This window comes from Peromyscus maniculatus, chromosome 21, assembly GCF_049852395.1.
Source record: "Peromyscus maniculatus bairdii isolate BWxNUB_F1_BW_parent chromosome 21, HU_Pman_BW_mat_3.1, whole genome shotgun sequence".
In the NCBI taxonomy this organism is placed as follows: domain Eukaryota; kingdom Metazoa; phylum Chordata; class Mammalia; order Rodentia; family Cricetidae; genus Peromyscus; species Peromyscus maniculatus.
The window spans coordinates 40,380,238-40,406,713 of record NC_134872.1 but is presented as its reverse complement, the minus strand read 5'-3'; the positions used below and the strand labels follow the sequence as shown (position 1 = coordinate 40,406,713).

Sequence of the window (26,476 nt, the reverse complement as noted above, 5' to 3'; positions counted from 1 at the left end):
CCGAGACAGCAGAACTCGGTCTCCCTGAGAGGAGACCGGAGCAGATGGTCCTTTGGTACCGAGGACCCACTGCCAACAGTGGAGACAGAGTGGTACTGGCTGCTTCTGAAGCAAACCCAGCAGGCTAAGCAGGGCTCCTTCCTGTTATAACCTAGAGAGCTGGCACTGTGCACATTTGACAGATAAGGAAACTGAGGTTATTGAGGTTAGGTAACTTGACCAAGGTCACATATTTAGAAAGTGGTAGAACTTTTCAAAATACTAAGCTGGGGAAATGCCCATCATTTGTAGAAACGTTTTCAATAAAGCCTAAGAACACGGGCTTCCAGTTAACCCTGCCTTACCCAGAAAAGCGAATTCCCCAGAACATGCTGCACACCGTGTGTGTGTGTCTGCGAGCATGCACTTGATATTCTGATAAACAACAGAGCTCTCTGTAAACAGGACCAACCACAGGAAGAAAAAATGTTCAGAAATCAGAAATGGTGTTCTCTGGATTTACTGAGTGCTTGGAGATCCCCAGGGCTAGAGATGGGAGCTGTGCATCCACTAGCCCGAGGGGCATAAGCTTCCAGTGTGTCCCTTGTCCAGCCTCTATAGCGCTCAAGAAAAGCACAACATTCTCAGTCACTCATCTACAGCGTGGCCTCCTACTCTATCTCAGAGTTGGTTTCCCCATCGACGAAATCAGAGGGTAGCAGACTGCTTGGACAGAAAGCCCACGCATTTAGTTGCTGATACAGAACTCTGGACCTTGGAAGCTTCTCCCCTCAGGAGTTCTTGGATCTTGAGAACCCCAGGGCAGAGCCTCATGAAAAGCAGGAAGGGGGTCTTCCGAAGACTCTGGAGTCCAGCAGGAATCTCCCTGCCCAGCTCACCATGGCTTCCTTGGCTGGACAACACAGCCTGGTATTCTTTTTTTTTTCTTCTTCCCCAAGACAGGGTTCCTCTGTGAAGCAGTCCTGGCTGTCCTGGAACTTACTCTATAGACTAAGCTGGCCTCGAACTCACAAAGATCCACCTGCCTCTGCCTCCCATGTGCTGGGATTCAAGGCGTGCACCACCACCACCCGGCTACCACCTGGTATTCTTAGGCAGCCTTATTTCCCTGCTTCCCCTTGACAGTGACAGCGAACCCGAGATTGACTGCTCAGCAAAGAGGAAGGATGCTCTACCACACGGAGTGGGTCCAACTCATTAGCACACGCAGCCAGCTACCAGTACGGGCACCGGCACCTCCCTCCCACTGGCCCAGCATTTTAAGGAGGATCTGAGGGATCCCAAAGAGCCAATCCTTTGGTCCAAGCTCTACTGCAGTACCCCTCACTGATAGACCCATATTTGTGCACCAGATCCAAGAGGCTCCCCGGAGCTTGCCACCACGATGTAGAGCCAGCCACCTCCGCTTCCTGTCCTGCCTTCAAGTCATCATTCAGTGTCTGAGAGGGAAGATGTTCCTTCCCAGCTGTCTCCCGGAGTCAAAGGCTCCCTTCACCCTTGGGATTAACAGGTGCCTCCTCACCCCCAAACCATCTATCATACTTTAGTGCAAGTATTTGGGGCTGCTCCAAGGGCCAGCCCAGGGCACCGGTCCCTTGGATAGATCAAGGGCTATGTCCAGCCAGTCTTCCCTACCTAGAGCTCAGGATGAGGTTCCAGACGAATGTATTCTGTTCAGAGGCCCAGCTGACTCTGTATAGTCATGCATGACCTTGGCCACCTTGTGCCTTTATTCTTGTGTCTGTCAGGCACACACACACCCGGTGTACAACACTGTGTCTCTGCCAGTGTGTGTGTGTGTGTGTGTGTGTGTGTGTGTGTGTGTGTGTGTGTGTGTGTGTGTAGGACTCTTCCGGGTGAGAGCAGCTGTGTGCCTGCCTGCCTCCCTAGGAGTTCAAGACGGATCTTGCTTACAGGGTAAACTTTGTGCTGACAGCAGCCGTGCCCAGGCGGTCGTACAGCAGGCCCCAGCCAGGTGTCCTGGGTGGCCAGGGAGATGAGGCAGCAGCATCTCTTCCTCACACCTGTCTCCAGGTCAAGATGAACTTGAGGCCAGCAGGGGCCCGAGCCAGAGAATCACTGAGTCTGCAGAGCCCGGGACAACCCCTCAAAAGCAAGAGACTACCTGCCGCAGAAGCCAGCTCTGCAGAGACCAGAATCCACACAAGTGACCTTCAGATAGGACAAGTTCCTGAGGGGAGCCCAGGAGACCCCTTCCTGCTACCTCCCCCACCCCACCCCACCCCTACCCACCCACCCTCAAGTTCAACCTATGAGAATTAGATTAAAATAATAAATGTTGCTTGAATGTGAGATCAGTAAAAAAAAATTGTTAATTGGGACCACTGAGTGAGGACCTGAATGACGGCCGGAGGACATTGCACCACCAAGCCAAAGGGCCTGGAGCAGATTTCAGGGGCTTGTGGCAGGAAATGATGAATGAACGCCTATTCTTTTCAGGCTGGCTTCAGGTATTTCCTATAAAAGGCACCGGCAGCATCCAAGAGCAGCAGAGACATGACCTCCCGCCCCTCCTGGAACTCCACCATGTCGGGCTTTCAGAAAAGCGTTCACTGTACCCCACTCAGTGTTCAGGATGCTGCAAGCTGGGAGAGAGAGAGAGAGAGAGAGAGAGAGAGAGAGAGAGAGAGAGAGAGAGAGAGAGAGAGAGAGAGAGAGAGAGTCCTACGGGGTTTCTTGGAATTGGTGAGGGTAGGGTAGAAGAAGCGCTTGTCCCTCTTCAGACGCCCCATTCCTCAGGCCTCCAGGGAGGGGAGGGGCAGTTCTGGATGCCCCAGGAACGCAGGATGCAAAGTCCTCTTGATCAGCTCTTTGCGCCCCCCCCCCATACACACCCTTCCTGCCGCCTTTTGGGGGGAGGAAAGAGGAACTGTGTGGGGCTTGGGGCTTTCAGCGACACCCGAGGGGCCTGCGATGCTCCCGCCCTGGAGCCCCTACCTTGCCATTATTTGGGCCCCAGAGAAATATTGGTGGCCTTGGCTAACCGAATTATTCTTTCGGTTTGAGCCAGCTCCTCTTTTTGACTCAGATCCGGAGTGGGGGAAGGAAAGCGCTTTCTGAAAGTCCCGCAGGCAGGTCCTTCTGGCTGGGAGAAGCGCGCGCTGTCCCTCCTAGATCTGCTCATGGTCCCTGTCACTGTCCCTGCAGTTCCCAAACCGGTATCCGCGCAGCGGCTGGCGCCCAGAGCCCGAACCGGTGTCCTGGGTCATTGAATACTGGGTGGAGGCTCGATGGATCCAGCACATGCTTAAGCCACCAAAATAACAAAAGAAACACTCTTGTAAAGTATCTGATATTTCCCAACGAGTTTCGAATCGCACTCACAGGAGGAAAAAGTCAAAGCCTTCCTCACAGGCGACAGAGGGACATGGGAACTTTTGCAGCGTTTTTTTGTGTTCCCTCTGGTGGTCTCTGGGGCCCCTGCGCCTCAGGGCCGCAGCAGGTCGCTAATATTTTTGAGTCCCCATCTCAAATCCCTGGAGACACAGGGCTGCCCAGCTGTTATTTTGCAGAATTTTTCTTGTATCAGCCAGCAGTTCTGCTTACTGTTCCTAGGACTGACTCACAAGGGGATGTGGGGATTTCTGAGCTGTTTCAAAATGTGCCCCGAATATTAGGGTGTTCATGCAGCCCTTGTTTATTTAAAATTTAAGAAATAAAAAGCCCCAGCGCCAACAAATATGACACACGCATGCAGAAGTTGCGAGGGAGAGATAGGCAGAGGCCTCCCAGAACCTAACCGACCTCTGTTGAAGCTGGGTCCAGAACCCAGGTCTCCTGTGCACACCCCTCCCCCACCCAATACCGTCTGCTTTGTCTTGGGCTGTGGGTGACAGCTACTATTTATATGAGATGCTTCCTTCTGCCCGGCTTACTGTTAAAGGCTTTATAAGAAATAGTTCTTCCAAGCTGAGCCTGGTGGTAGAGATCTGTCATCCCAGATGCTGAGGCAGGGCGATTCTGAGCTTTAGCCTTGCCTGGGTAACTTAGGAGGATATCTCACAACAAAACTAAGAGGGCTGGGGATGTAGCTAGGCAGTAAAACATTTGCCTAGTATACAAGAGGGCCTGGAATTAAAAAAAATAAACAAACCCTTCGGAGAGATGGCTCAGAGGTTAAGAGCACTGACTGCTCTTCCAGAGGTCCTGAGTTCAATTCCCAGCACCCACATGGTGGCTCACAACAACCTGTAATGAGATCTGGCACCCTCTCCTGTCTACATAATAAATAAATAAATCTTAAAAAAAATAAATAAATAAACAAACCCTCATCATCGGGCGCTCCTCACAGCATTGGGCAAGCTCTGGGCAATTGTATCGCCACTGGGCCCTTCCTGTGTCCCCTCCTGTGTTATAGATGAAGGTGTTGAGCACAGAAAACCCAGCAGACTTAGAGTCCTTGGTTTTCTTGGGGAGAGGGATGCCCTCCATGGACCCTGCTAAGGCTGATGGTGCCCAACCACAGACGGGCCTCAGACTCCGTGGAGACAAGTGTAGAGGCAATCAGAATGAAGATCTGGGTCAGGGGGTGCACACCTCCATAGGAAGCTGAGTGGAGCCCAAGGAATCCTGCATAGTCCTTCCACCCAGCCTCCTGGAGCAGTGGGGACACCCAGTAAAGGGGTTCAAATGGGGCAGAGGGATGGAGTGACCACCAGGTAAGATTGGTGACCCAGACCTGGGACTCTGGGCCATGGGAGCTGATGTAGGGACTGTAGTATTAATATCTGCCCTCGACGGCACCGCTGGAAAGAGGAGCCAGATGTGCCAGGTAGAGAAGGAAAGGCAGTCAGTGGGACAGATGAGGTCGTGCCCCTCTGCCTTCCTCCCTGGCTGTCTATGAATTCCTCATCTAGGGATCATTATCGAGCATTCCACCACTTCCTCCTCAGTCTCACCAACCCCTGAGGTCTCCTGTCCTCAGTGTACAACTTCAGGCAAGCCAATTCCCCTCAGAACCCGAGTTTCCTCTTCTGGAAAAAAAAAGCAGAGACCTGGAGGCTCTGACGCTGCCGGAAGCATAGGTAGGCAACTCGGAGGGGCTGTTCCTAATGGAGAGACACCTGTAGCTGCCGGCCAGTCACATCATGGCTGGGACAGTTCAGAGGAGCATGGCGTGGCCTGTGTCACAGCTGAGGGGTAGGCTGGAAGCAAAGCGCAGAGAGGGAGTGGACGCCTGCTTCAGACGGTGCCGTGAGAGTTCGCTGGGTAGACCCGGTAGAAACCAGCAAGTCTGGGAGGAAAAGGGCGAGCTCAGAAGGAATGTATGTTTTTTGAGCCTGTGTGAGCGTGAGCTGTAGGGTTCTCTGTACACACCTGCCTACACACACACACACACACACACACACACTCGTCCGTGCTAATTCGGTGCATGCACAAGCTGGAAGACATACAGTGAGGATGGGGAGCATGTGGTTGACCAAGAGGGAAAGAAAAGAGGCTTGAGGGGCACCAGGACCACTTAGACCTGGGGGGCTCTTCCTGCCGGGTGCTGCTTCAAATAATGAACACTGTTACAATGTCAGCAAGGGCTGTCATTGGCACCAGCGGCAGCCGCCAGCTGGATGATAGCAAGATAATGAAAGCCGAGACCGTGGGTGGGTGGGGAGGGTAGCTGAAGGAAGAGTGGGAAACAATGGGTCTTGTGTTTTTTACACCACCGAAGCGGGGACCCCTCCCAGCCCGAAAGCCTAATTAAGTTTTTAGATTCAAAAAGACCCCTTGAGCTCATTATCATCAGAGATGGCGGTGCATGCCTTTAGACCCAGCATTTAGGTGGCCGAGGCAGGAAAATCAAAAGTTCGAGGCTATCCTGGGCTACATAATGAGACCTTAAAAAAAATAAATAAATAAAACCCCGTGTGAGGAACAAGTATTCGAGCAGCCTCTCTCTTGAAGGCTGAGCTCCCGGCAGGGAAGGGTTTAACAGGGACATGTCATCGCATTCTTACCTAGTTCTCAGCATTTGGGACAGAACCTGGGACCCCACCAAGGGCCCAAGGGTTCTTCAAGATATGGCTTGAAATCTGGGAACCCTGATCTGGGGGAGGTGTCTCCAGGACCCCACCCCAAATCACTAAGGCCAGAGCCTAGGGACCACTCTGTCTAGGCCTCCCCTTGAGTGATCAGGGGACAGGGCTGAGTATGTGGCCAAGGCTTGGTCCCTGGTCCAAGAGAGAGGCACACTGTCTACCTGTCTGTCTCTGCCTCTGTGCCCTGTTCCTGTGTGTGTGTGTGTGTCTTAAACACTCTGTTATGGTTTGGATGCAGTCTGAGAATCCTCAAAGGTGACATGTGCTGATATTTAATCACAATGTCAGGTATTGGGGGTATGAAAACAATGGTGTCTGCAGGGCTGGACACTCTGTGGGGTGATTAGGGTTAAAGAAGATGTTAGGGTCGGGGGTGGGTCCCTGTGTAGAGACCAGAGGAGACACACTCATGCTTTTGGTTTCTCACCATGTAATGTCCTCCGCCCCCTTGGGACTCAGTAACAACTCATCACCAGGTGCTGGCCCTCAACCCCAGACCTCCAGAATCATGAGGCAATACGAACTCGACTTCTTCATAACTCAGTCCCTTTGTGGTACAGTGTTATTGGAAACAGAGAAGAGGCAAATCCACACACAGAACCTGCCCTAGCAGAGGCTACTTCCACATAGCAAGCCAGCCTGACCCCCCCCCCCCAGGCCTATTTTAACCCTCACAGTAATCTTGCAAGTTAGAACCTCAGCCCAATTTCCCAATTTCAGCCACGGGAAAACTGGTTAGAAAAGTCAGTCAGGCCACCTGCAAGTGAGGCCACCACGACTGGAAAGTGTTCATGAGGTTCCAGAGACGGAGAACTCGAGGCCTGGATTGTCAGAGTTTTTATAGTGCCTCACTGGGTGTGTACTGGTGCATGCTTCGCATCTCAGCACTCAGGCTGAGGTACGAAGATCCAGCCTGGACTACAGAGTGAAAGCCTGCCTCGTTAAAATTCATTAATTTTTTTTTTTAAAAAAAGGCAAACTAAAAGCCGGGCGGTGGTGGCGCACGCCTTTAATCCCAGCACTCGGGAGGCGGAGGCAGGCGGATCTCTGTGAGTTCAAGGCCAGCCTGGGCTACCAAGTGAGTTCCAGGAAAGGCGCAAAGCTACACAGAGAAACCCTGTCTCGAAAAACCAAAAAAAAAAAAGGCAAACTAAATTATTAAAAGGAATTTAGGACTGGTCTTTCTAGCCTCGAGTATTACCTGGAACTAGAAGCCAGAGAAGTCTCTGGGTGTGTCAGGGGCCTTGTGTGCCAAGGATTAGGGTTAGGACCACTGGGAGGTGAGACCAGACCTGTGCCTTGCTGTGACACAATTGCGGGTTAGCGGCTACGGGATGGGGAGCGGGGAGGAGGTGCTGCTTCTGGATCACCCGCACTCCCCGGGTCATCATGGTGCTGAGGGTCATCCTCACCTCTCACAAGCCTAGATGGTAGCCCTAGACTGCTTAACACACGGCCGGTAGGGCCCAGAAGGCACTAGAAGAGAAAGCGGGGAGAGTCAAGATGAAAACTAACGCCACAAGCACACGACAGAAAGTTTAGAGGGAGACCTTTCTCGTTCTCTAGCCCTTCACCGTGGAACTTGCCCCTGAAGCTCTCCAGACATCAATTCTAGAATCCCGGGCTGGAGCAGCAAAGCACGGATGAACGAAGCCAGCTCCGTCCCATCGCAGGGCGGCCAAACTTTCCCCGAGGCCCTGACCAGCAGGATAAACTGAGGCCTGGCTGGCTGCCCTCCTCCCCGCCCCCATTCCGCTGGTTCCCGCCCGGCCGGAGCCCAGCCCCGGCTGGCAGCGCCCAGGCACGCGGCTCCGCTCCGCTCCGCTCCCCTGCCGGGCAAGCCGAGCGCGGAGCCCGCCAGCCGCTCCCGCTCCTAGCGCGGCTGCCCGGGCCCGGAGCCCGCCTCTCCCATTCTGATGTAAGCTGATATTTTAATTCTCTTACAAGGAATGGTGTTTAGAGAAATGACTTAACCGGATTACTCATCGTCGATAATGACTTGGCCCAGCTCCGAGGCTATTCCTAGACGTGACGCTGGAGGCTTTGATTCTCTTTCTCTCTTTACTTTTGCTCCCTCCTCCGCAACTTCCCCCCTCCCCTTTCCCTCCCAATGCCAAGAAATTACAGTGTGAGCGGCGACTCCGCCCCGACACGCCCCCCTCTAGCAAGGCATCCTGGGAGATGCAGTTCTCTCCTGACTCGGGGCGCACCCCCATCGCTTCCCATCCCTCTGTGCTGCCGAGCAATGGATTGCAGGGTTAGGTGGGAGCAGAAGTCACTTAAGTGAGACATGCCTCAATCTATCCATCTGTCAAATGGGAGGTATAGTCAAGAACATTCAAACAGGATTGACGGGCCCTCTGAGATCTTAAGTAAAAGTGGTGCATCGACCTGAAATCTTTCTCCAACGCATTTTGTACTGACTCCCGGTCTAGATTTACCACTGTGTGACAAACTATGTCACAAGAAACCAAGGTCTGGTTGCCCTGTTCCTAGGATCTCTGGCGCACAGTCAACCTTTCCTTACTCCTTCCAGATTGTGGCTGCACCCACGGACTTGTACAGCACCTGTCCTCCGTTCCTCGATGTCCCAAGAATATTCTGGGGACAAATACAGTGCCTAGTTTGTAGGGATCAGGTCAGGTGACGTGTCGGGTAAGACACAGGGGTGGGGGTGCGGGTAGAGGGTCTGATGGAGATAACAGGGCACTGATTCTCCAGCACCCCTGCTGGTCCGGGCATTGGCACCTGGCAGTCTATTAGTGGCTATGACTGTGTCTAACTTGGTGCCAGGGCACAGAAGGACTAAATGACACATGTTGGTTGATTGTTTGGATGGATGGATGGATGGATGGATGGATGGATGGATGGATGGATGCATTGCACAGCAACATCCCCACCTTCCCTGGTAAGGCACCTGTGGCTCTGAGAGGCCAAACAACTTGCACAAGGTTGCACATCTGGGCTGTGTATGAGTGTAGATGAAAACCCCAAATTCTTCCCTACCCCAGGAGGATTCAACGGGCACCTTTCAGGTGCAGGCAGTTTAGCATCTTGGGTTTCCGTTGGGCAGGGGGAGGGCTATAGAGCCCCCTACCCGGAAGCCAGCCCTAACACAACACAGGAAGCTGTTCCAGCTTCAGCAGGGAGGTGCAGCGGGAGATTGGAGCACCTGCTTTTAAGCACCCTGGGGACAGTGACCATACCTCTCTCTCTTCTCCTAGGAAATTGTCCCTTGGTGATCTGGGACTCAACCCTATCCCAACATTGCCACCTTCCCAGTCCCTCGTCCCCAGCCCATCCCCAAAGGCCAAAAGCTATTCTTGTCTCTTTCTAAAATACGCATTTGAAACCAATGAGCCCATTTTTTCCATTCCCGGGCTTGGGTATGGTCTATTTCGAGCCTTTGTTGTTTTCCATGAGTTGCAAATGCCACTGTGAAGCAAGCCTTTCCTGGACAGCTAGCATGGGAGGGGGGAGCGGGGAGCAAAGCAGGGCCAACAGTTAAAAATACTCCCCCACTTCATTCCCCTTTGAAAACAAGGCCCCAGGGGGCATTTTGCAACTGCCGAGCCTGGGAACAGAGCAGACACAGTGGAGAAGACAGCCTGCTTGTCCTGTTTTCTGAGCACACTGAACCGCTTTGAAGGTCTCCGGTGAAGCGTGGCACCCACTTTCCTGTGTGATTTCCAGCAACTTGCTTTCCCTCTCCAGGCCTGAACGCTCCAGGATGAAACCCGCCCCCAAGGTCAGGTCCCCGGAGATGGACCAATGTGAGGCGATAGAAGGTAGGCTTAGCCCAGGCTCTCCCCAGAAGTGCTCTAAGAGCTAGAGTTCTCTCAGCAAGATAGGGGCGGGGTGGGGTGGGGTGTGGGGGAGACTATTGAGAGATCACATAAGGCACAGACAGTAGCAGATGCTAATAGAGAAGTGACCTGTGTTTTAACTGTAGACATCTCTATGACAAAAACAATCAGAATTGTATCAGCTAAAAACACACATTAAACAAAGTTACATGTTTTACCACACCATGGATACAGGTATTTATGAAAATAAGTAGGGAACATTCTAAAAGACTATCCAATCTGATAAGGAGAGGGAGGGAACTGGATTTGGGGCAGGGCCAGAGAGGACTGATTTATTCTCGATGCTTTTTCCGGGAAGAATGTGTTTACACATTAGTGGTGTTTTGTTTTTCTTCTGGAGGCTGGCAGAGAGACAAGACACAGAGGGGCTAGTAACAGCTCACACTCTCCGGGGCTGCTACTCTGTGAAAGGTGGGTGATCGAGGAAGGTGGCCTTGAGCTGGGGGAGAGGCGTGTAAAAGGAAGCTTGAGCAACAGGGGTGTTTATGCTTTCAGGAAAGCAAATGGAGGCATCATTCCTCCGCATGATTTATTAGCTGTTGTAGATTACTTTCGGTTGCAATCAGTTGCCTCAGGAGACAATTAAATTTAGATCATATTGTTCTCAGGTTGCCCCAGACAGGTGTTGGCTTGCTGAGCCTTGGCACAAACAGTCCTGTCTAAGAGTCTGCTCTCCTGCCTGGCTGGTAGGGTCCCTTCTCTCCAGAGGTAGGGTTAGCTGTGGTTTTGTGAGGTAGTGAGTGCCTCATTGATGCAAGTATCCAGTCAAGGAGGTGGCAGATGGCCTGGGACACTGTCACTGCTGTGACACTGAGGGCCGTATCCAGATCTCTATACCTAGCCTGGCATTGTGGCCGGTCCAATCAATCCTCACCAAATGGCTGCAAGTGGAACTAGAAGCCTGTGTGACCTTTCCAGGTGGTACCTCTTGGTAGATAGTGTCTCTGCCTGTCTCAGATCTCTTGGTGTGGAGTGTGGCTTGTAATCTTGGATGTGGGAGGTACCGTTGCAGCCATTATTCTGGTGGTTATTCTGAGCAGTTAATAAATATTGACAACAATGTGTCTGTTAACAGATCTGCAAGCTCTGGCTGTTACAATTATCCCACCAAGCCTGGGTGTACTGGTGCCTGCTCCAGGCTGAGCTTGCAGATCTGCAACTCCAGAGCCCATGGGTAAGGGCCTGAGGGTCAGACTCACCAAATGCAGCCTGGTCCATCCGTTCCGTGTGAAGGGGAGCACTGAATGTTGGGCGTATGCCTACGGAGCCCTCCTCATCTGTGCCCTTATTCCCGGGTTGAGCTCTAGCCCCACCATTTACCAGCTATATGAGCTAATGAATCTCCCAGGCCTGTTTTGCTCTATAAAATGAGGAGAATGATAATGTAAAATGCGCAGAGCTGTATGAGTATTATAATTAATGAACAGAATTTGATTCTGGGGATACCAACTACATACTAGGAACAGAGTTCAAGTCCAAGCTTTTCAGCTGCTGCGGCTTTCTGGTTTTGTTTGTTTGTTTGTTTTGTTTTTTGGGTTTTTTGTTTGTTTGTTTGTTTGTTTGTTTGTTTCCGAGACAGGGTTTCTCTGTGTAGCTTTGTGCCTTTCCTGGAACTCACTTTGTAGTCCAGGCTGGCCTCGATCGCACAGAGATCCGCCTGCCTCTGCCTCCCGAGTGCTAGGATTAAAGGCGTGCGCCACCACTGCCTGGCCCAGGCTTTCTGTTTTTAAATCTCGAGTCTCAGCTTCATCTTCTATAACCCACACAGGTCCAACTGACTGCTCTGCCTTGTCTTGTCCCCACTCACCATAACCCTAACACCCTCGTCTCCCTCACTTCCTCTTTGCACAGTTCAGCTTGTGGCTGTCACTCTACATGACATACGTGGGCATGGGCACTACAGGCAGACCTAGGACATTAAGCCTGGGCCACGGACTTTCTAGACTGGCCCCTGGTAGGTTAACAGTACTCACCTCTCTATGTAAAGCTGGATAAGATGGAACTGGCCAGGACCGCTTCAGGTCCAAGTCAGAAGCACTTGGTTTATCCCCACCCAGTCTTTGGCACGCTGCAGAGAGCGGGCAGTTTTCTATGACTCTAGTTCGGCCTCCAGGGAAACAAACAGACCCAGGGCGGCTGTGATTCTTGAACTTTCTGCATGAGCCCCTCGCTGGAAAGTGGGCGCACACTACAACTTCCAGACGTCCTCGGGCTCAAGGGGCGGAGTCCGCCCCGCCCTAGAAGATAGGGTTCACCAATGGGAGCCCAGAGCGCGGAGGGGCGGGTCCAGGGGCGGGACCTCGGGGGAGGCGGCAGTCCAGCCGCAGCGCGAGTCAGTCGCGCCGAGAGCGCAGGGACTGGACGGCTCCGCTCGTCGAGGGTCTCCGGGTTGGCGACGCGCGATCTCGCTGGGCCATGGGTAAGCGGCTCGCGGGCGGCGCCGGGGTCGGAGGGCTGGAGACCCGGAGCGATCGCGACCCGCGGGGGGCAACTCGGGTGTCTTGTGTGCTCCCTTCTCGTGGGAAGTCGGGGCGGCCAGGGGCTTCCCAGGCGTTTATCTCGAAACTCTCCTCTCCGGCTCTGGACTGAAATTCACTGAGCCGCCCACACTTCCTGCTGCGGTTTCAATCTCAAGCGGCCCTGGGCCCATTTGTTGTGACAGCTGTCAGCAGCAGCGGCGGCGGCAGCTTCTCGGCCGCGGGCCCCTCCCTGCCCCGTGCCAGCCCCGCGCTTCTCAGAACCGGAGGCGCCGGGGTCGCGCGCGCGCCGCGCTTCCCACTGCGGCCGCGATTCCTGAAAGTGACTGCGCCGGGTTTTGAAGAACTTGCTCAATGCGCTTTGAAGAATCAACGGTTCCTCTTTCTGCCCAGGGACGTGCTGATGGGTTGACGGTCACAGGCTTCAGGTCCCCCCCACTCCTTCTCTTCTCTCTCCTCTTCCCCTTTCTTTTTGTTTTGTCTCTTACTCTTTCCAGCCCCTGGCAGGAAAGACGGCTTCTTTTTACTCGCCTGATCCTCTGACTTTTCCTCTCTTCCCTCGGGTCTCTCCAGAGGGACAGACGGGGTGGTGGCCCTGGGCTGGGGGTGATTCGTGAAGAGAGGGTAGAAGGGCAGGCTGCCAGAGTGCAACGAACAAGTTTGGCTTTGCTCTCAAGCTCGAGCTAGGGACACAGCCACGCCACCGCATGTGTGACCCTCCACACTGCCCAGGCGTCCTACCCTGGCTGGGGTCACACTCCACACCCTGGCCCACAGGCGCCGTGGGATTGCCAACCCTGGGCCTGGAAGGCCTCACATTCATCCCAAGTTGTACTGCCCTGGCCTGCATCTCCGTGTTCGCAGTCTTGTTTCAGAGGAGGGGTCACAGCAGCCAGAGGAGGGGAACAGGTGTTCCTGGCCCCGCCCCGCCCCGTGGGCACTGTTGGGAACTGATGCACCATCTCAGGGTCTCCATGCCTAAACAGGATGCCAGGGCAGGGGAGGGTGGGTGATGATGTTAGCTAGAGGGTCTGGTCTCCACAGCAGTTACGGAGTCCAAACTAACTGCTTGGCCTAGAATTTGAAGTGACGGGGGCAGAATGGGCCTTAGAGTCACCCCTCCGTTGGCCTTTTATTACAGTCAGAGAAACTGAGGCATAGAGATGGGTTCAGGTCTGATAGTGAGTGAGGGCCAGGCTTCCAAGACCCCTTGTTCTTCTCTCCTTCCCTGGTGGCCTTCTGTTGCCCTAGGTGGGAAGCTGATCTGCCATGGTCTCCTCCGTTCCCTCTTGGACTAGGGTAGCAGGCGCTGTACTGGGGTGAGAGTACGAGAGTGGAAACGTGGTGAGGTAGGGAAGTACCCTGTGTAGGGGTTCTACCTCCACGGTTGAGTCACCTCCCTGAGCCTTGTTTCTGCCTAGGTGGGGTGGGAAAACCGGAAACGATCCATATATAGGGCTCTGTTTTCACCAAACCTATGGACAGAGGGGCGGGGCCCTGGGGACTCAGTCCTTCCAGGAGTAGAGAGGTCTCTTAGGCTAGTCCAGAGCTGGGTAGCCCCGAGAGGCTGGAATCTCATACCTGGAGCCGCTACACCCCCGCTGTGCCTTTATGGACCTCTGAGGGCTCTCCTCTTGTCTCGAGCCACTAACAGGGCTCACCTCTCCCTTCCCTGGCAGAGAAGGCTAGGCTGTGCCTGGTTCTGGGCCCTGGATCCTCAAGACTCCTGTCCAGCTGTCCTCAAGGCTGGCTCTTGACAGGACCCTCCCCCCCTCCCCCTGCATCCCCAAACTGCCCACTGGAGCATGCCCAAGGAGAATGCCAGGCAGCCAGCCGGCTTCTGGGCCACCGAGTGGACTGACCCGCTTCAAAGGCTGTCTTTGTTTCCGCTCCAGCTTGAGCTCAGAGAAACTTAAGCCAACCACCTCAGGCAAGGGGGCGGGGCCGTGTCTGCCTGGTTGTTATTGAGGTTGCTGTTGCCTTTATTGTTGTAATTGACGTCGTGTTCCCAGTCAGTGAGTTTTCATGAAAGGAAGTGTCACTTCCTTCCCATCACACGGAGGGTGACTGGGGTAGGCAAATGAAAGAGAGAGGAGGAAAGTGGTGCCCACGCCTAGCGAGCCTGGCAGCTCACGGGAGGTGTGGCGGCCTGGAACACTCACCCTCTTGAGCATCAGGGTTCTCAGACCCGAGTTGCGTTCATCCCGCATACTTCGGGGAGCACCCTCGGGGGAGTCAGATAACCGTGGGGATCAGGCAGGTGTCAGCGAGGGTGTGTGCACACTTTCAACCGTGACTTCTAGGGGAAGCCTCGTTTCTCGCTTTCCTCAGCTTAGACTCCCTGGCTGTTGAGCCTAGCACCCCCATCTTACAGAGATGAGGGGACAGAGCTACAGAAGCGGTGATGGAGGTGATGAAAGAGGCACCCAGCACGGCATGGTGGTGCATGCCTATAGTCCCAACCCTGGGAGATCTGATCCAGAGAACCGCTAAGTTCGAGGCCAGCCCGGGCTGCATAGACAGACCCTGTCCCGAGCAAACACATAAACGAAGCGGAGAGGCATCGGTGTGGTACTAGATCACCCTGCACAGTCCCATCTGATCTCAGCTCACTGGCTGGCAGGGTGGGAGAGGGGGCAGGCTTACAGGGGCCTCCTGCTAGCTCTTCACGGGTCCCACTGCCTCACTGACTCCTCTATGGGGTGTCCCTCACCATTTTCATCTCCCTGCTTTTACACGGAGCCTTTGTCTACCCAGACAGCATGGTCCCACTTCTTCAGGGATTCTCAGTAGTGTCTAGTGGCTTTCTTTCCTTAAAGGTGGTACCCTGTATTGCAATGATGGGGCCCTGGGAGATTCTTCGCCCCCTTCCTATTCTGGGTTTGGTTAACTCAGTTGTCCACACTGACCTATTCTTATTAGCGAAGTGGGGCTATACAGATCCACTCAGGCAATGTGGGTAAGTTTCTACCCTCTGAGCTTAGATGAGAAAGCCGAAGGTCTCCCCGTCCTACTCACAAAGCTCTAGATCTTGGGGCTCAGGGTCTTGGCGCAGTTGTGAAGTTTGGAATCTCAGCTTTGCCACTGGAAAAGTGTGTGTGTGACCCTGAGGCAAGTTGTCCAGCCTCTCGGAGCCTCAGGCATGACATCTGTTAAAAGGAGGAAGATTCAGTAAGGCTTGTGTTAGATGTCCAGCCCCAGGCAGCCCCGAGGAGATTAGCTTTGGTGGAGCCGCAGCCAGCGCAGAAAGGGAAACGGGGCGTGGCTTGAAGACACACCGACTTGGGCAAGCTTGCTCTGATTGGAAAGAGAGACTGACACTGGGCATTTAGTGCTGTAGTTTAGAGGCCGGTCTGCCTCAGGCATGTCCTTGGAATTGGTCAGCAGTCAGTCATAACCCAGGAGGGACTGAGGTAGCTCTCTTGCTGTACCCTTCTCCTCCTACCCGATGCCTAGAGAGGGACACCATCACACCCTGATCTCGTGTATCTCGGGGAGAAAGGAGCCCCAAGGAGCTGTGGAGGGAAGCCCTGCCATTCCAACCATAAAATTACTTTCATTGTTACTTCATAACTGATTCTGCTACTGTTGTGAATGGTGACGTGAAGATCTGATAGGCAGGGTATCTGATATGCACACCCCCCCCCCCCCCGTGAAAGGGTCATTCCATAAAGCTACCAGAATGAAAACCGCACATGGATGCCAGCACTCCATGGTGAGAGGAACAGAATAGAAGGTCTAGGAACGCCCCCAGGCATGCTTCTGTCAGGTGTCGGGCTGTGGGGAGAGCAGCATCTCATTCACTGCCAAGGGGCTCACTCCACCAGCACTGGCACATACCTGCCCAGCGGAGGAAAACATGAGTAGACCCCTACCTCACACCCCACACCTCACACGTCACACCAGAAGAGAGTTTCCATGCGCTGCAAGGAAACATCAATCCCCGTTATCATTATTGTTTCCCGTCTGGATGATATTGTGGAAAGCAGACTGTCTTTTTAAAATAATTGGTCCTCTTCTCAACTCAAGAATGGGACATCGAGGCGCCGGCCCGGAAGGGATCTTACACATGCGCTCTGATGTAGATGAAGACTTGGATAGTGGTAGCACCAGTCAAACAGGGAAAGGTGAGGTTCTCCTGTCTTACAGGCAGGGTGATCCTGGGCCACCAGACCCTTCCCACCCCCTGTAGAGCCAGAGGTGGGACCCAGCCTGCTACTTCATGCTTAAACCGGGAGTTTCCGGAGCCAGGCAGGCCGGGGTACTGTCTAAATCTGTGGTTGTGGGTTTCACAGCAGAGCCTTTCCTACAGATGATTTCCCTGGAACCCATATCTAAAGGTGATTGGGGAAATGAGGGGTTAAGACTGTCAGGGACGGGACAGAGGGTACCCTGCCTCCTCATCTAAAGCGGCAGAAGTCAGGGCCCAGAAGGTCCTGCCAGGGACAGAGAGAGTGTCCTGGCCAAGAGAGAATGGACACCAAGTTCATTTGGGGACTCAGGACACAGTGATAAAGAAAGTATTTCCCTTTGCGGCTCAGGGGTGGGAACTATGATCCCTTTCCCATTTGGGGCCAAACAGCTTGGATTGGCAACTTCCTTTCCAGGTAACCTGAGTGCCCTACTCCAGGAGATTTTCCCTGAGGGAGCCTACAGATAGCGGAACTGCACGGAGCAGCATTGAGGCTAGGGATCGTCTCCTGGTGGCTGTTCACCCGCAGCCCGCTGGGATCCCTGGGAACTTTCCATTCTAATGAAGCCCCACTCAAGGCCATAAGCATCTGTCTTTGAAGGGCTTCCAGGGGTTTGTCATGGTCCAACTGTGTTATTTTTTGAGATCCAGGGGCTGTGCCAATGCTAATTCTTTAGCAGCAAGAAGCCCAGGTCACACTAAGGGATAGATGGAGAGTCCCTGCGGCCATCCTGTGCCCAGGATCTCAGGAGCATCTGGAAGGGAGACAGGAGCTCGAAGAGGCCTCAGGCTGGAGGGGGGCTGGAGCAAGACGTGTTTCTGGTTATCAGACTTGAGATTCACCCAGAGGTGGCAAAGGACCCCTCAGAGCCTTCTCCTCCCCTGTCCCAGAAGCAAAGACCGAGGCACGGAGTTTCAGAGAACACGGTAGAAAAGGGAGGGCAGTTGTCAGCCCCTGAGATTTCTGGAGACTGGCCATGAATCTGATGTCTGGAGCTGTCTGAGACAGTACCCGAGTCTCTTTAGACCCCGGCGGCAAGTGTTAAGATGAACGTCTCTGAGAGCTTATTTGGACGCTCCGTGAGGACTTTACCAATGTTGACAATAATCACAGCAAGCCATTGAACCAAGGGTCAGACAGACTTTGTCTTGAGCTCTGGTGCCCTAGGGAAATGCTTAGCCTCGTGACATCTCTGGCTTCAGCGTCCCCGTCTTTAAAATGGGATCCCTCCTGGGACTAAATGAGAGAATGCACCTGCAGAGCCAGGGACCCAGAGGCAGGGGCCCGTCCATGTGAGCAGACATAGACATGAATGGCTGCACCTGTGTGACCTGTCAGAGGGAGGGCCTTCCAGGAGCTGAACATCCTGACACCGGGTCCTCTGGGTCACGTGGCTGTGGGACCAGTGTCCTCAAGGAGATTCTTCTTTGCCTGTGCTGATAGGAAAAAATCTCCCAGCTTCCAGCAATAAGGGTCCTCGGAGCTGGAGCAAACCAAGAGTTGGTCCCGTTGTACCGGGCTAGCAAACAGAAAGGGGAAAGTTGTCGGACGGGGTATCGTGGCTCATGCCTGTGACCACTTTGCAGGTAGAGGCCGGGGCTCAAGGCCAGCCTGGGCTACATTGCGAGACCATTTCAAAACCCGAGGAAAGTGCTTGGTGGGCTGGAAGATAAGAATAAAGCACAAGGAAATGTGTGAAATGCCACAGTAAAATCTATTTCTTTGTATGCTACCCCCAGCCCCCAAATGATTTTAAAACACGTCTGCGTCAGGCAGCGGTGGCGCATGCCTTTAGTCCCAGCACTCGGGAGGCAGAGCCAGGTGGATCTCTGTGAGTTTGAGGCCAGCTGGGCTACAAAGTGAGCTCCAGGAAAGGCGCAAAGCTACACAGAGAAACCCTGTCTTGAAAAAAAAAAAAAAAAAAACAAAAACAAAAACAAAAAAACATGTCTTTGTAGAATGTACCAGGCCCTCAGCTCCATCCCCCAAAACCACAAGAGAACAGATTAGCGGAAGAGGTGAGCGTCTAGGCCAGGTGTGCTGGCACATCCCATAATTGCAGCCTCAGAGAGACGGACGCAGAAGGACCACAGGTTCAAGACCATTCTCAGCTACATAGCAGACTGCAGTCCGGGCTACATAAGCCCCTGTCTCATAAAATGGGAACGAAACAAGTTCCCTTTTAGTTGGGCCTGGTAGCACGTGCCTGGAACCCTATCCTTCCGGAGGCAGAGGCAGGAGGATTCCTGCATGTTTTAGGCCAGCCAGGGTTCCGCAGTGAGACACCGCCTGAATTAATTAATTAAAAAGATTTGGTTCCAAATCTGATGCCAGCCTGCCTCATCACCTGAGTGGCCTCTCTGTGGCGCTTTTACAACCTCCTGCCCAGGCCAGAGCTTCTCTAAACAGTGTCGTGCATGCGTGCGGCTTCTCGCAGGCCGTTCTCCTTTACCTGGCATGTGTCTTGAATGGGGATTCCTCACAAGGTGTGGGGAATCGCAGTCCAGTCATTACCAGACAAGAAAGGGAAGGACAGGCCGGAGAGATGGCTCAGAGGCTAAGAGCACAGACTGCTCTACCAGACCACATGGTGGCTCACAACCATCTGTAATGGGATCTGGCGCCCTCTTCTGGCCTGCAGGCAAACATGCAGGCAAAACAATGTATACAGTATACATAATGAATAATCTTAAGAAAAAAAAAAAATTTTAACGAAAGAAAGAAAGGGAAGAATTCACAATGCTGGAGTTAGCTGGTGCTGAGAAAGGCCAGCCAGAGGTAGGGATGATAGCTCATTTGAACAGCCATTAAGAGCCTTGCTACACAGGGACAATTGTGGTGAGGGGACTCATAGACTGTAAGGCTTTCTACCTGAACACGGGCAGGTTTGAGAGACTGTCCCTGAAACACACCCTACCCACATCCTTCTGACTTGGTTCTGGACAATAATGATGAGGCTGAGGGTTTCCTGCAGAAATGTAGGGGTGTGGCTAGAATGGAGGAAAGAAAAGGGGGTGGCTGCCGAGGCAGGGTGTGTGTGTGTGTGTGTGTGTGTGTGTGTGTGTGTGTGTGTGTGTGTGTGTGTGTGTGGTGTTTACAGGAACAGCTCGAGTGTGGTACCAAGACTGGCCAGCAGAGGGCACTCTGGAAGGAATATGAGCACTCACCCCTTCTCTGATGTGAGGGGACCATTCCTCAACCCCCCTCCCCCCTTCCTCCTACCCGCATCTCACCTGCCCTCTCCGCATTTGTTCCTCTCTCCCAGCAGCACCGCCTGCCAAAGGGAAAAGGGAGCAGTCAGAAGAGGGTGACCTCCTAGAGCTCCCTGTGTCCCCCAAGCCCGATGGTGAGCAGAGCAGGAGCCAGAGCCCCATCCAGCTGGAGGTGAGTTTGGACAAATCCCGGACCTCTTCCTTGCTGGGTGCAGCCTCCCGGGAACCTGAGATGCAGGATCTGGATGCTAGGCGAGGCGGGACCTCACCCAGTTTCGGGGCAGAACTCTCTGCAAATCAGACAACCTGGGCTCTGATCACAAAGCCGTCAAACACGAGTCTGCGGTGTTAAAAAAAAAAAAAAAAATTCCCAAACCAGGCAGTAGTGGCGCACACCTTTAATCCTAGGACTTGGGAGGCAGAGGCAGGTGGATCTCTGTGAGTTCCAGGCCCGCCTGGTCTAGAGTGAGTTCCAGGACAGCCAGGGCTACACAAGGAAATCCTGTCTTGGGGGGCAGGGGGGAGATAATCCCACCCGTCCACCAAGCTGATAGGGGGGAGCTGCAGGCTGCTGGCTCAGGGAACTGAGGCCCCCTGGCACCAGGAAGCATGAGTGCCTTTTGCTGTAGGGTTCTAGGGACACTAAGCCTGCCTTCCAGGAACTAAGATGGATAAAACAGATCAAAGCAAGATATACCTGGCCTGGAGGACGCAGGGCTGCCCCCGTGGCCACTTCTAGGCCTTGTCCGTCAGCACTCTGGAGTTCTAGATTCCAGCCCTTGACCTGAGCCTGGGCCCCAAGCTCATAGCTGCCCTTGTGGGACCCAGGACAGGAGGCTGGGTGCTCCCAGGTAGCCTATGGTTGGGACCTAGGCACTTACTCCTTCGCACAGCCGTGTGGTTCCCGGTGCCCAGCTGCCCATCAGTGGGTCCCATCCATGCCTCCTGCTCTCTCCCCAGGACTCTCCTGAGGCAGGCGAGGAGCGGGAGGAGGAACAGGCCTTCCTGGTCAGCCTCTACAAATTCATGAAGGAGCGGCACACGCCCATCGAGAGGGTACCCCATCTTGGCTTCAAGCAGAGTGCGTCCCAGGGGGAGGGGTACGGGAGTGGGGGTAGATTTAGGGGGACCGTCGGGATCTTCCCAGATAGGACAACAGGCAAGGCACCTCTGCTCCAGGTGACCCTGGATGCCTCCCGCCTACAGGGGGTGCCTATAAGAAGGATACCTCCCTGAGGGCAAGGGGTGGAGTTGGGTTCCCATCCTCTTGACCAGTCTGCCCCGTCCATAACAGTGGTCTCCTCTGGGTGTGTGTGGGTTGCAGAGGCTGACAGACTGTCTTGCCTCTCTCCTTCAGTTAACCTGTGGAAGATTTACAAGGCCGTGGAGAAGCTGGGGGCTTACGAACTGGTAAGGAAGGGCTCTCCAGTTCCTTGCTGGTCTCCAGCCTCAGCCATGGCCTAGCAGGAGCTCAGCAGGGCTTCCTGGCCTGCAGACATGAGGAAGATCAGAATGCCCAGGTCCAGCCTGCGTGCTGTGGGAGGAGGGACCGGGTACTTTGCATCCCTAAAGCAGCTTTCTTCCCACACGTATCTGTTCCACCTTCCCCTACCCCAAAACCCGCTCTGCCTAGCACTCAGGTAGCCCCCGGAAGGGAGAGCCGGTGGGCACTAGTAACCTTCTCCGGCATCCTGCCCATGGCTGGAGAAGGAACCCCCAAATTCAGCTCTCCCCCACGTCTCTGCAAGGGGAAACTGGAGCAGAGAGGGTCCCGTGGCCAGAGAGTACCTACCCATTGGCCTATCCTGTCTGGTGTCTTCAGGTGACGGGCCGCCGTCTCTGGAAGAACGTGTATGACGAGCTGGGGGGCAGTCCAGGCAGCACCAGTGCGGCCACGTGCACACGCCGCCACTACGAGAGGTATGGGGTACCCCATGGGGCGCTGCACACCTAGGCCATCCCCTTCCGGGGTCTTAGCGGGTGTGCGCAGGGAGTAAGGCGCAAAGACAGTCTGTAGACGGATGTGCTGTTTGTGTTGGGGGTCGGGGGGGCAGAGTGTGTGTGCCACAAGCGTGTCCTTGTCACGGTTGGGGTGGGATCTTCCGTGAGATGAGGAAGAGCCGTGGCGTGGCGCGTGCGCACTGGCGGGAAGGCGCAGACCGCTTTGGAGACCCGCAGGAGCTCTGGTGGTGAGGAGCCAGAGGGGCTTAAAGGAAGCCTAGCCGAGGCCAGCTGTGAAGAGCCGCTGCTAGGCTTCTGGTGGACGCACTGGCTCTTCCCCAGGCTGGTCCTCCCATATGTGCGCCACCTGAAGGGGGAGGATGACAAGCCACTGCCCCCTACCAAGCCCAGGAAGCAATACAAGATGGCCAAGGAGCTGAGGGGGGATGACGGGACCACTGAGAAGCCAAAGAAGGCCAAGGACCCAGAGAGGCACGTGGACCAGGTAAGCGCGGAGCAGAGGGAGGCGGTTGTCACAGCTCCCACGCCTGCTCCGGCCAGGGCGGCTGACTCCTGCTTGGCATGCTGGGAACCTGCGGCTAGGGCAGTAGCTGGCTGAACTTCGGGTCCTCTGAAGACCGGCTGACACCTGCTCACACGACCCGATGCTGGGATTGCTGGGAGACTAGGCTCCATCTGCTTGGGACGGGGCACCTTGGAAAACTTTTGACCAAAGGTGTTGCTAAGGGCGAAGGGGCGCTGCTGGGTGCCCTCTGAGGGCCTGCTGCTCCCGGGTCTCTGGGTTAGATGTACCGTCCTGCATGCAACTCTAAGACAAGGCCTTTTCCTTATTCCAGACCACACCGGGAAAGACCAAATCAGATGCGGCTGGCTTGACACAGCTTCCCAGCCAGGGACCCTCAAGGGATAGTACAGAACAGCTAGGCCCAACATCTGGGCCCTCTTTGCCATTCATGGGTGCCAGTGGCTGCCCTGAGGCCTACAAGCGGCTCTTGTCCAGCTTTTACTGCAAAGGGGCGCATGGCATCATGTCCCCACTGGCCAAGAAGAAACTCCTGGCCCAGGTCAGCAAGGCAGAGGCCTTGCAGTGCCGTGAAGAGGGCTGTCGCCATGGAGCACGGAGCCCCAGCGGGGACCTTCAGGAAAGTCCCCAGAACCTAAAGGGGCCGGCTGAGGACTCTGAACGCCACCAGCTAACCCCACGGGAAGGACTGCAGGCCCCCGGTGGCGGCACCAAGGTGGAGGTGCAGGAGGGGCCCTGCCCCACAGCCCCCACTTTCTCAGGCTGTTTTCATGCCTACCCCACCGAGGTGCTGAAGCCTGTCAGCCAACACCCCAGGGACTTCTTCTCTGGCCTCAAAGACAGGGTGCTGTTGGAACCGCCTGGGAAAGAGGAAGGGCTGTCGACCCAAGAGCCCCAGCTGGTGTGGGGTGGGGATGCCAGCCGCCCCTCCGCGTTCCAGAAAGGCAGCTCCAGAAAACGAAGTTTCTACCCCAAGCCCAAAGCCTGCTGGGTGTCCCCGATGGCCAAGGCCCCTGCTGAGAGCCCTGGAGCCCCACCCCCGCTCCCCAGTAGCCCAGGCCTTGGCCACAAGCGCAACTTGGAAGAGGAGGGCTTTGCTCACGGTGGCAAGAAACTGAGAGCAGTGTCTCCCTTCCTGAAGGAGGTGGATGCCAAGGAGTGTGGGGGCAAGCCTGCAGCACCTGGCTTGTCTGTGTCCTGTCTACTGGGCCCGGCCCTGGGTCCCCCTCCTCCAGATGCCTACAGGGGCACCATGCTGCGATGTCCTCTGAACTTCACCGCTAGCCCGGACCCTCTGAAGGGCCAGGCCACACTCCCCTTCAGTCCCCTGGTCATCCCAGCTTTCCCAGCCCATCTCCTGGCTACCACAGGCCCCTCGCCCATGGCTGCCAGCCTGATGCATTTCCCCCCCACGTCCTATGACACCGTCCTCCGCAACAGACTGGGTCCAGCTTCATCTGCCTGGCCCGTGCCACCTGTCACAACCTACGCGGCACCCCACTTCTTCCACCTCAACACCAAGCTGTAGGTTGGAGCCTGTTGTGCTGTGTGTGCTGTGAGGATTTGGTGGGGCCTCAAAAGGCCAGGTGCTGCCGGGAAACCTCAGGCCAGAGCCCACTGCCTAGAACTCCCAGGCCAGTCAGCCTCCCCGAGTCTGTATCCTCCCCTGGCACGGACAGGGGGAGGCAACAGGCTTGTCTTAATGAATCAGCCAGAGCCCAAAGCCCAGGGACCAAGTTGTGGCAAAAATCACAAAAGCACCTGAGCTAGTATTCTCTCCCTCCACAGAGGTCAAGAGGCCCGAAAGGCTAAGGAGCTGGATAGTGTAGCTCAAGGCACCCAGGTTGGCCATGAAAGGTCCAATAAAAAGACACTGGTGTGATCGCACCCAGCCCTGAGGTGTAGAGCATTGGACTTTTGCAAGGGGAGGCGAGGCAGGAGCGAGCTTGTGGACGTGGTCGCCAGTGTGGGAGCGATGATGAGATGGTCCATTCTGTTCGGGGTGCTGCCACGCCACTGGAGGGCAGGCCCAGAGTAAAACTCAGCCTCCTATGCACAGACGAACAGTCATGCCTCCTTTCGATCCAGCCTCGGGACAGTTGCCTGTTGAGGTTGCCATGGTGCGCAAAGCCCAGAGCACACTGGTGACTTGTGAGACCCGAGGGAGGAGCTGTGTGACTCCAGCCCTCCGAGCTGAGCCACAGGCCCGGCCCAAGGATGCATAGGCCCTGCGTCTTTGAGGCAGAGCTAGGAAAGGAGTTGCTTGCTTTAAGAGGTTCTTGCTTTGTTGCTCAGATTAGTCTCAGACTCCTGGCCTAAAGAAACCCTGCTGTGGCCCTCTCAGTAGCTGGGACTACAGGTGTGAGCCATAGTACCTGTGAAAGGGGGGCTTCTGAGGGTGCAAAGACAAAACCCAAGTTTCTGCCCAGGTAGTGGGTAGACTAGTGAACCCTGCTGCCTAGTGCTCTCGGCCACCACCACACCCACTTTCCTGCTCTACATACTGGTTTTGGGGTGGGGGGCAGAGGGGACCCCTCTCTGCCTGGGAATCTCTTGCCAAGCCATGGTAAATTTCAGCTGTGGTTGCTCCAGGGGCCCCCACAGAAACCCTGTGGTTTCGCACCCTCCTCCCTTAGAGATGGCTTAATCTACCTGTCCCAAGGAGACTTTCAGCATAGCTTCACAACTGTTCCTGGAAAGGCATCCTAGAGATGCCAGGATGCCAGAGAACCAGGTCAACAGATGGTTACTGACCTGCATCAAGGGAACTCACCCTGTCCCTGACCTCAGGCCATGGGCAGGAGGGCAAGTTTTCAATGGTCCTCTAAGTTCACATGGAACATGGCTAAGGGCGGGGACAGGAAGCGTCCCTGAGGATGCCTGGCTTCGGGAAATGGTGGTCAGGGAAGGTTACTGCCTGTGAGGGGAGCTGTAGCACAGGTATCCCGAAGTGGGGGAGCGGGTGTCCAGTGATGCACTCAAACATCTCCCAGCTCCCCACCTTCCTTCTGGAGACTCTGAGATGCCGGCGGCCTGTGTATGCGGATGACAAGCCCTGAGCTCCTGGATGCTTATAGCACCCGTATGCTGCCTCCATCCGTGAGCTTGTGCAGACCCGTTAGGAAGGGATTCTAGGCTAACAAGTGCCCTGGGTGCTGGGCTGCACACCGTGGGGTCAGATCCCAGGGTAGATGGAGGCTACCTTTGTGTATGGAGGGATCCCCCTTCATCTACAAAGTAACACTAGTCTCCAACTGCTCAAGGGTCGTGTTTGGCAAACAGCCTGACTTGGGTATAGATTGTTCAGGACTGCAGCGGTGGGGCCCCCTACAGGCACATCTGGAAAAATGCACATCTCGTGGGGTAGCAGGGTAGATGGATTCCTGGGTTCCGGACTCTGCTACTTCTGCCTAAGCAAAGACACTAGAAATAAGTGCAAGTCAGGCTTCTTGGAAAACCTCGGAACTCTGCACTGAACACTATGTATTTGCCTCATGTACGAATTCTCATTCTCTTTCCCACTGTGAATGAGAGAGCTGAGCTCAGGGCTGACTCCAGACACCATGCCGGCTGATGGGGGTGCGTGTTGCACACACACACCTCCCCTTGTTCGTTCTTGTCCCTGACAGGCTGACCCAGAGGACTCAGAGGCCAGCAGACCTCTCAGTGTCTGTGTTCAGAGCACAATTTGTGTTCAGGGTCGACTTTCAAATCATTCATGGCGTTCGAGCTGCTAATGGTGGGAGGTGGCAGAGGCCACCCTGGAATTTGTACTGATCCTGCCCCTACCAGTGGTCCCAGTTCATTTCCCTGGAAACAGCTTAAGTGTGGTGAGTTAGGCATTCAGCAGGTAATACCTTCATTTGCTTTGGAGGTTAAAGTGTGCTGCCCTTTTGTTTTGGGTGCTCAGCTTGGTGGCATTAATGCATTTCCCACACTGGGCAGGTATCACCACCACAGTCTTAGAGTGGCTGAGAGTGTCCTTTAGAAGACCTTGAGAATGACTGGAGGAGGTGATGGAGGCAGAGCAGCAAGTCCCCAAGGGAGCGGCAAGAGAGTGGGGGCCGGGAGCCAGGGGCCCGTGGGGGTTGGGACAGAGCAAGCCAGAGGTGACTAAGGCTGGGTTTGGTGCCTTCTAGGCCAGGGGGCAGTTGGGCTTTTACATGGAATAAAAGAAAGATGGAAGAGTG

At 54.7% G+C, this 26,476-nt stretch overlaps 1 protein-coding gene across 5 annotated transcripts; it reads left to right on the top strand.

Moving 5' to 3' along the window:
* The first annotated feature begins 9,620 nt into the window (after positions 1 to 9,620).
* Positions 9,621 to 26,476, top strand: Arid5a (AT-rich interaction domain 5A). 5 transcript variants are annotated; one of them, XM_016005830.3, is made up of 7 exons: positions 9,621 to 9,841; positions 19,858 to 19,973; positions 20,762 to 20,882; positions 21,159 to 21,211; positions 21,624 to 21,721; positions 22,085 to 22,247; positions 22,600 to 26,476. In XM_016005830.3, exons 1-7 carry the CDS (start codon positions 9,784 to 9,786, stop codon positions 23,812 to 23,814), a joined length of 1,824 nt encoding a protein of 607 aa, XP_015861316.3. In that variant the 5' UTR covers positions 9,621 to 9,783; the 3' UTR covers positions 23,815 to 26,476. The 5 variants fall into 5 exon arrangements, with proteins under 5 accessions (XP_015861316.3, XP_076413633.1, XP_006987340.1 ...); XM_076557518.1 differs by lacking the exon at positions 9,621 to 9,841 and adding an exon at positions 10,735 to 10,837; XM_006987278.4 differs by lacking the exon at positions 9,621 to 9,841 and adding an exon at positions 12,238 to 12,338.

Bases quoted from the DNA above. Each gene is read 5' to 3' on its own strand.
- Arid5a (XM_016005830.3), top strand. From the start codon at position 9,784: ATGAAACCCGCCCCCAAGGTCAGGTCCCCGGAGATGGACCAATGTGAG. The intron at 9,842-19,857 runs GTAGGCTTAGCC...CTCTCCCAGCAG, and splicing joins CCAATGTGAGGCGATAGAAG to CACCGCCTGCCAAAGGGAAA. The intron at 21,722-22,084 runs GTATGGGGTACC...GCTCTTCCCCAG, and splicing joins ACACGCCGCCACTACGAGAG to GCTGGTCCTCCCATATGTGC.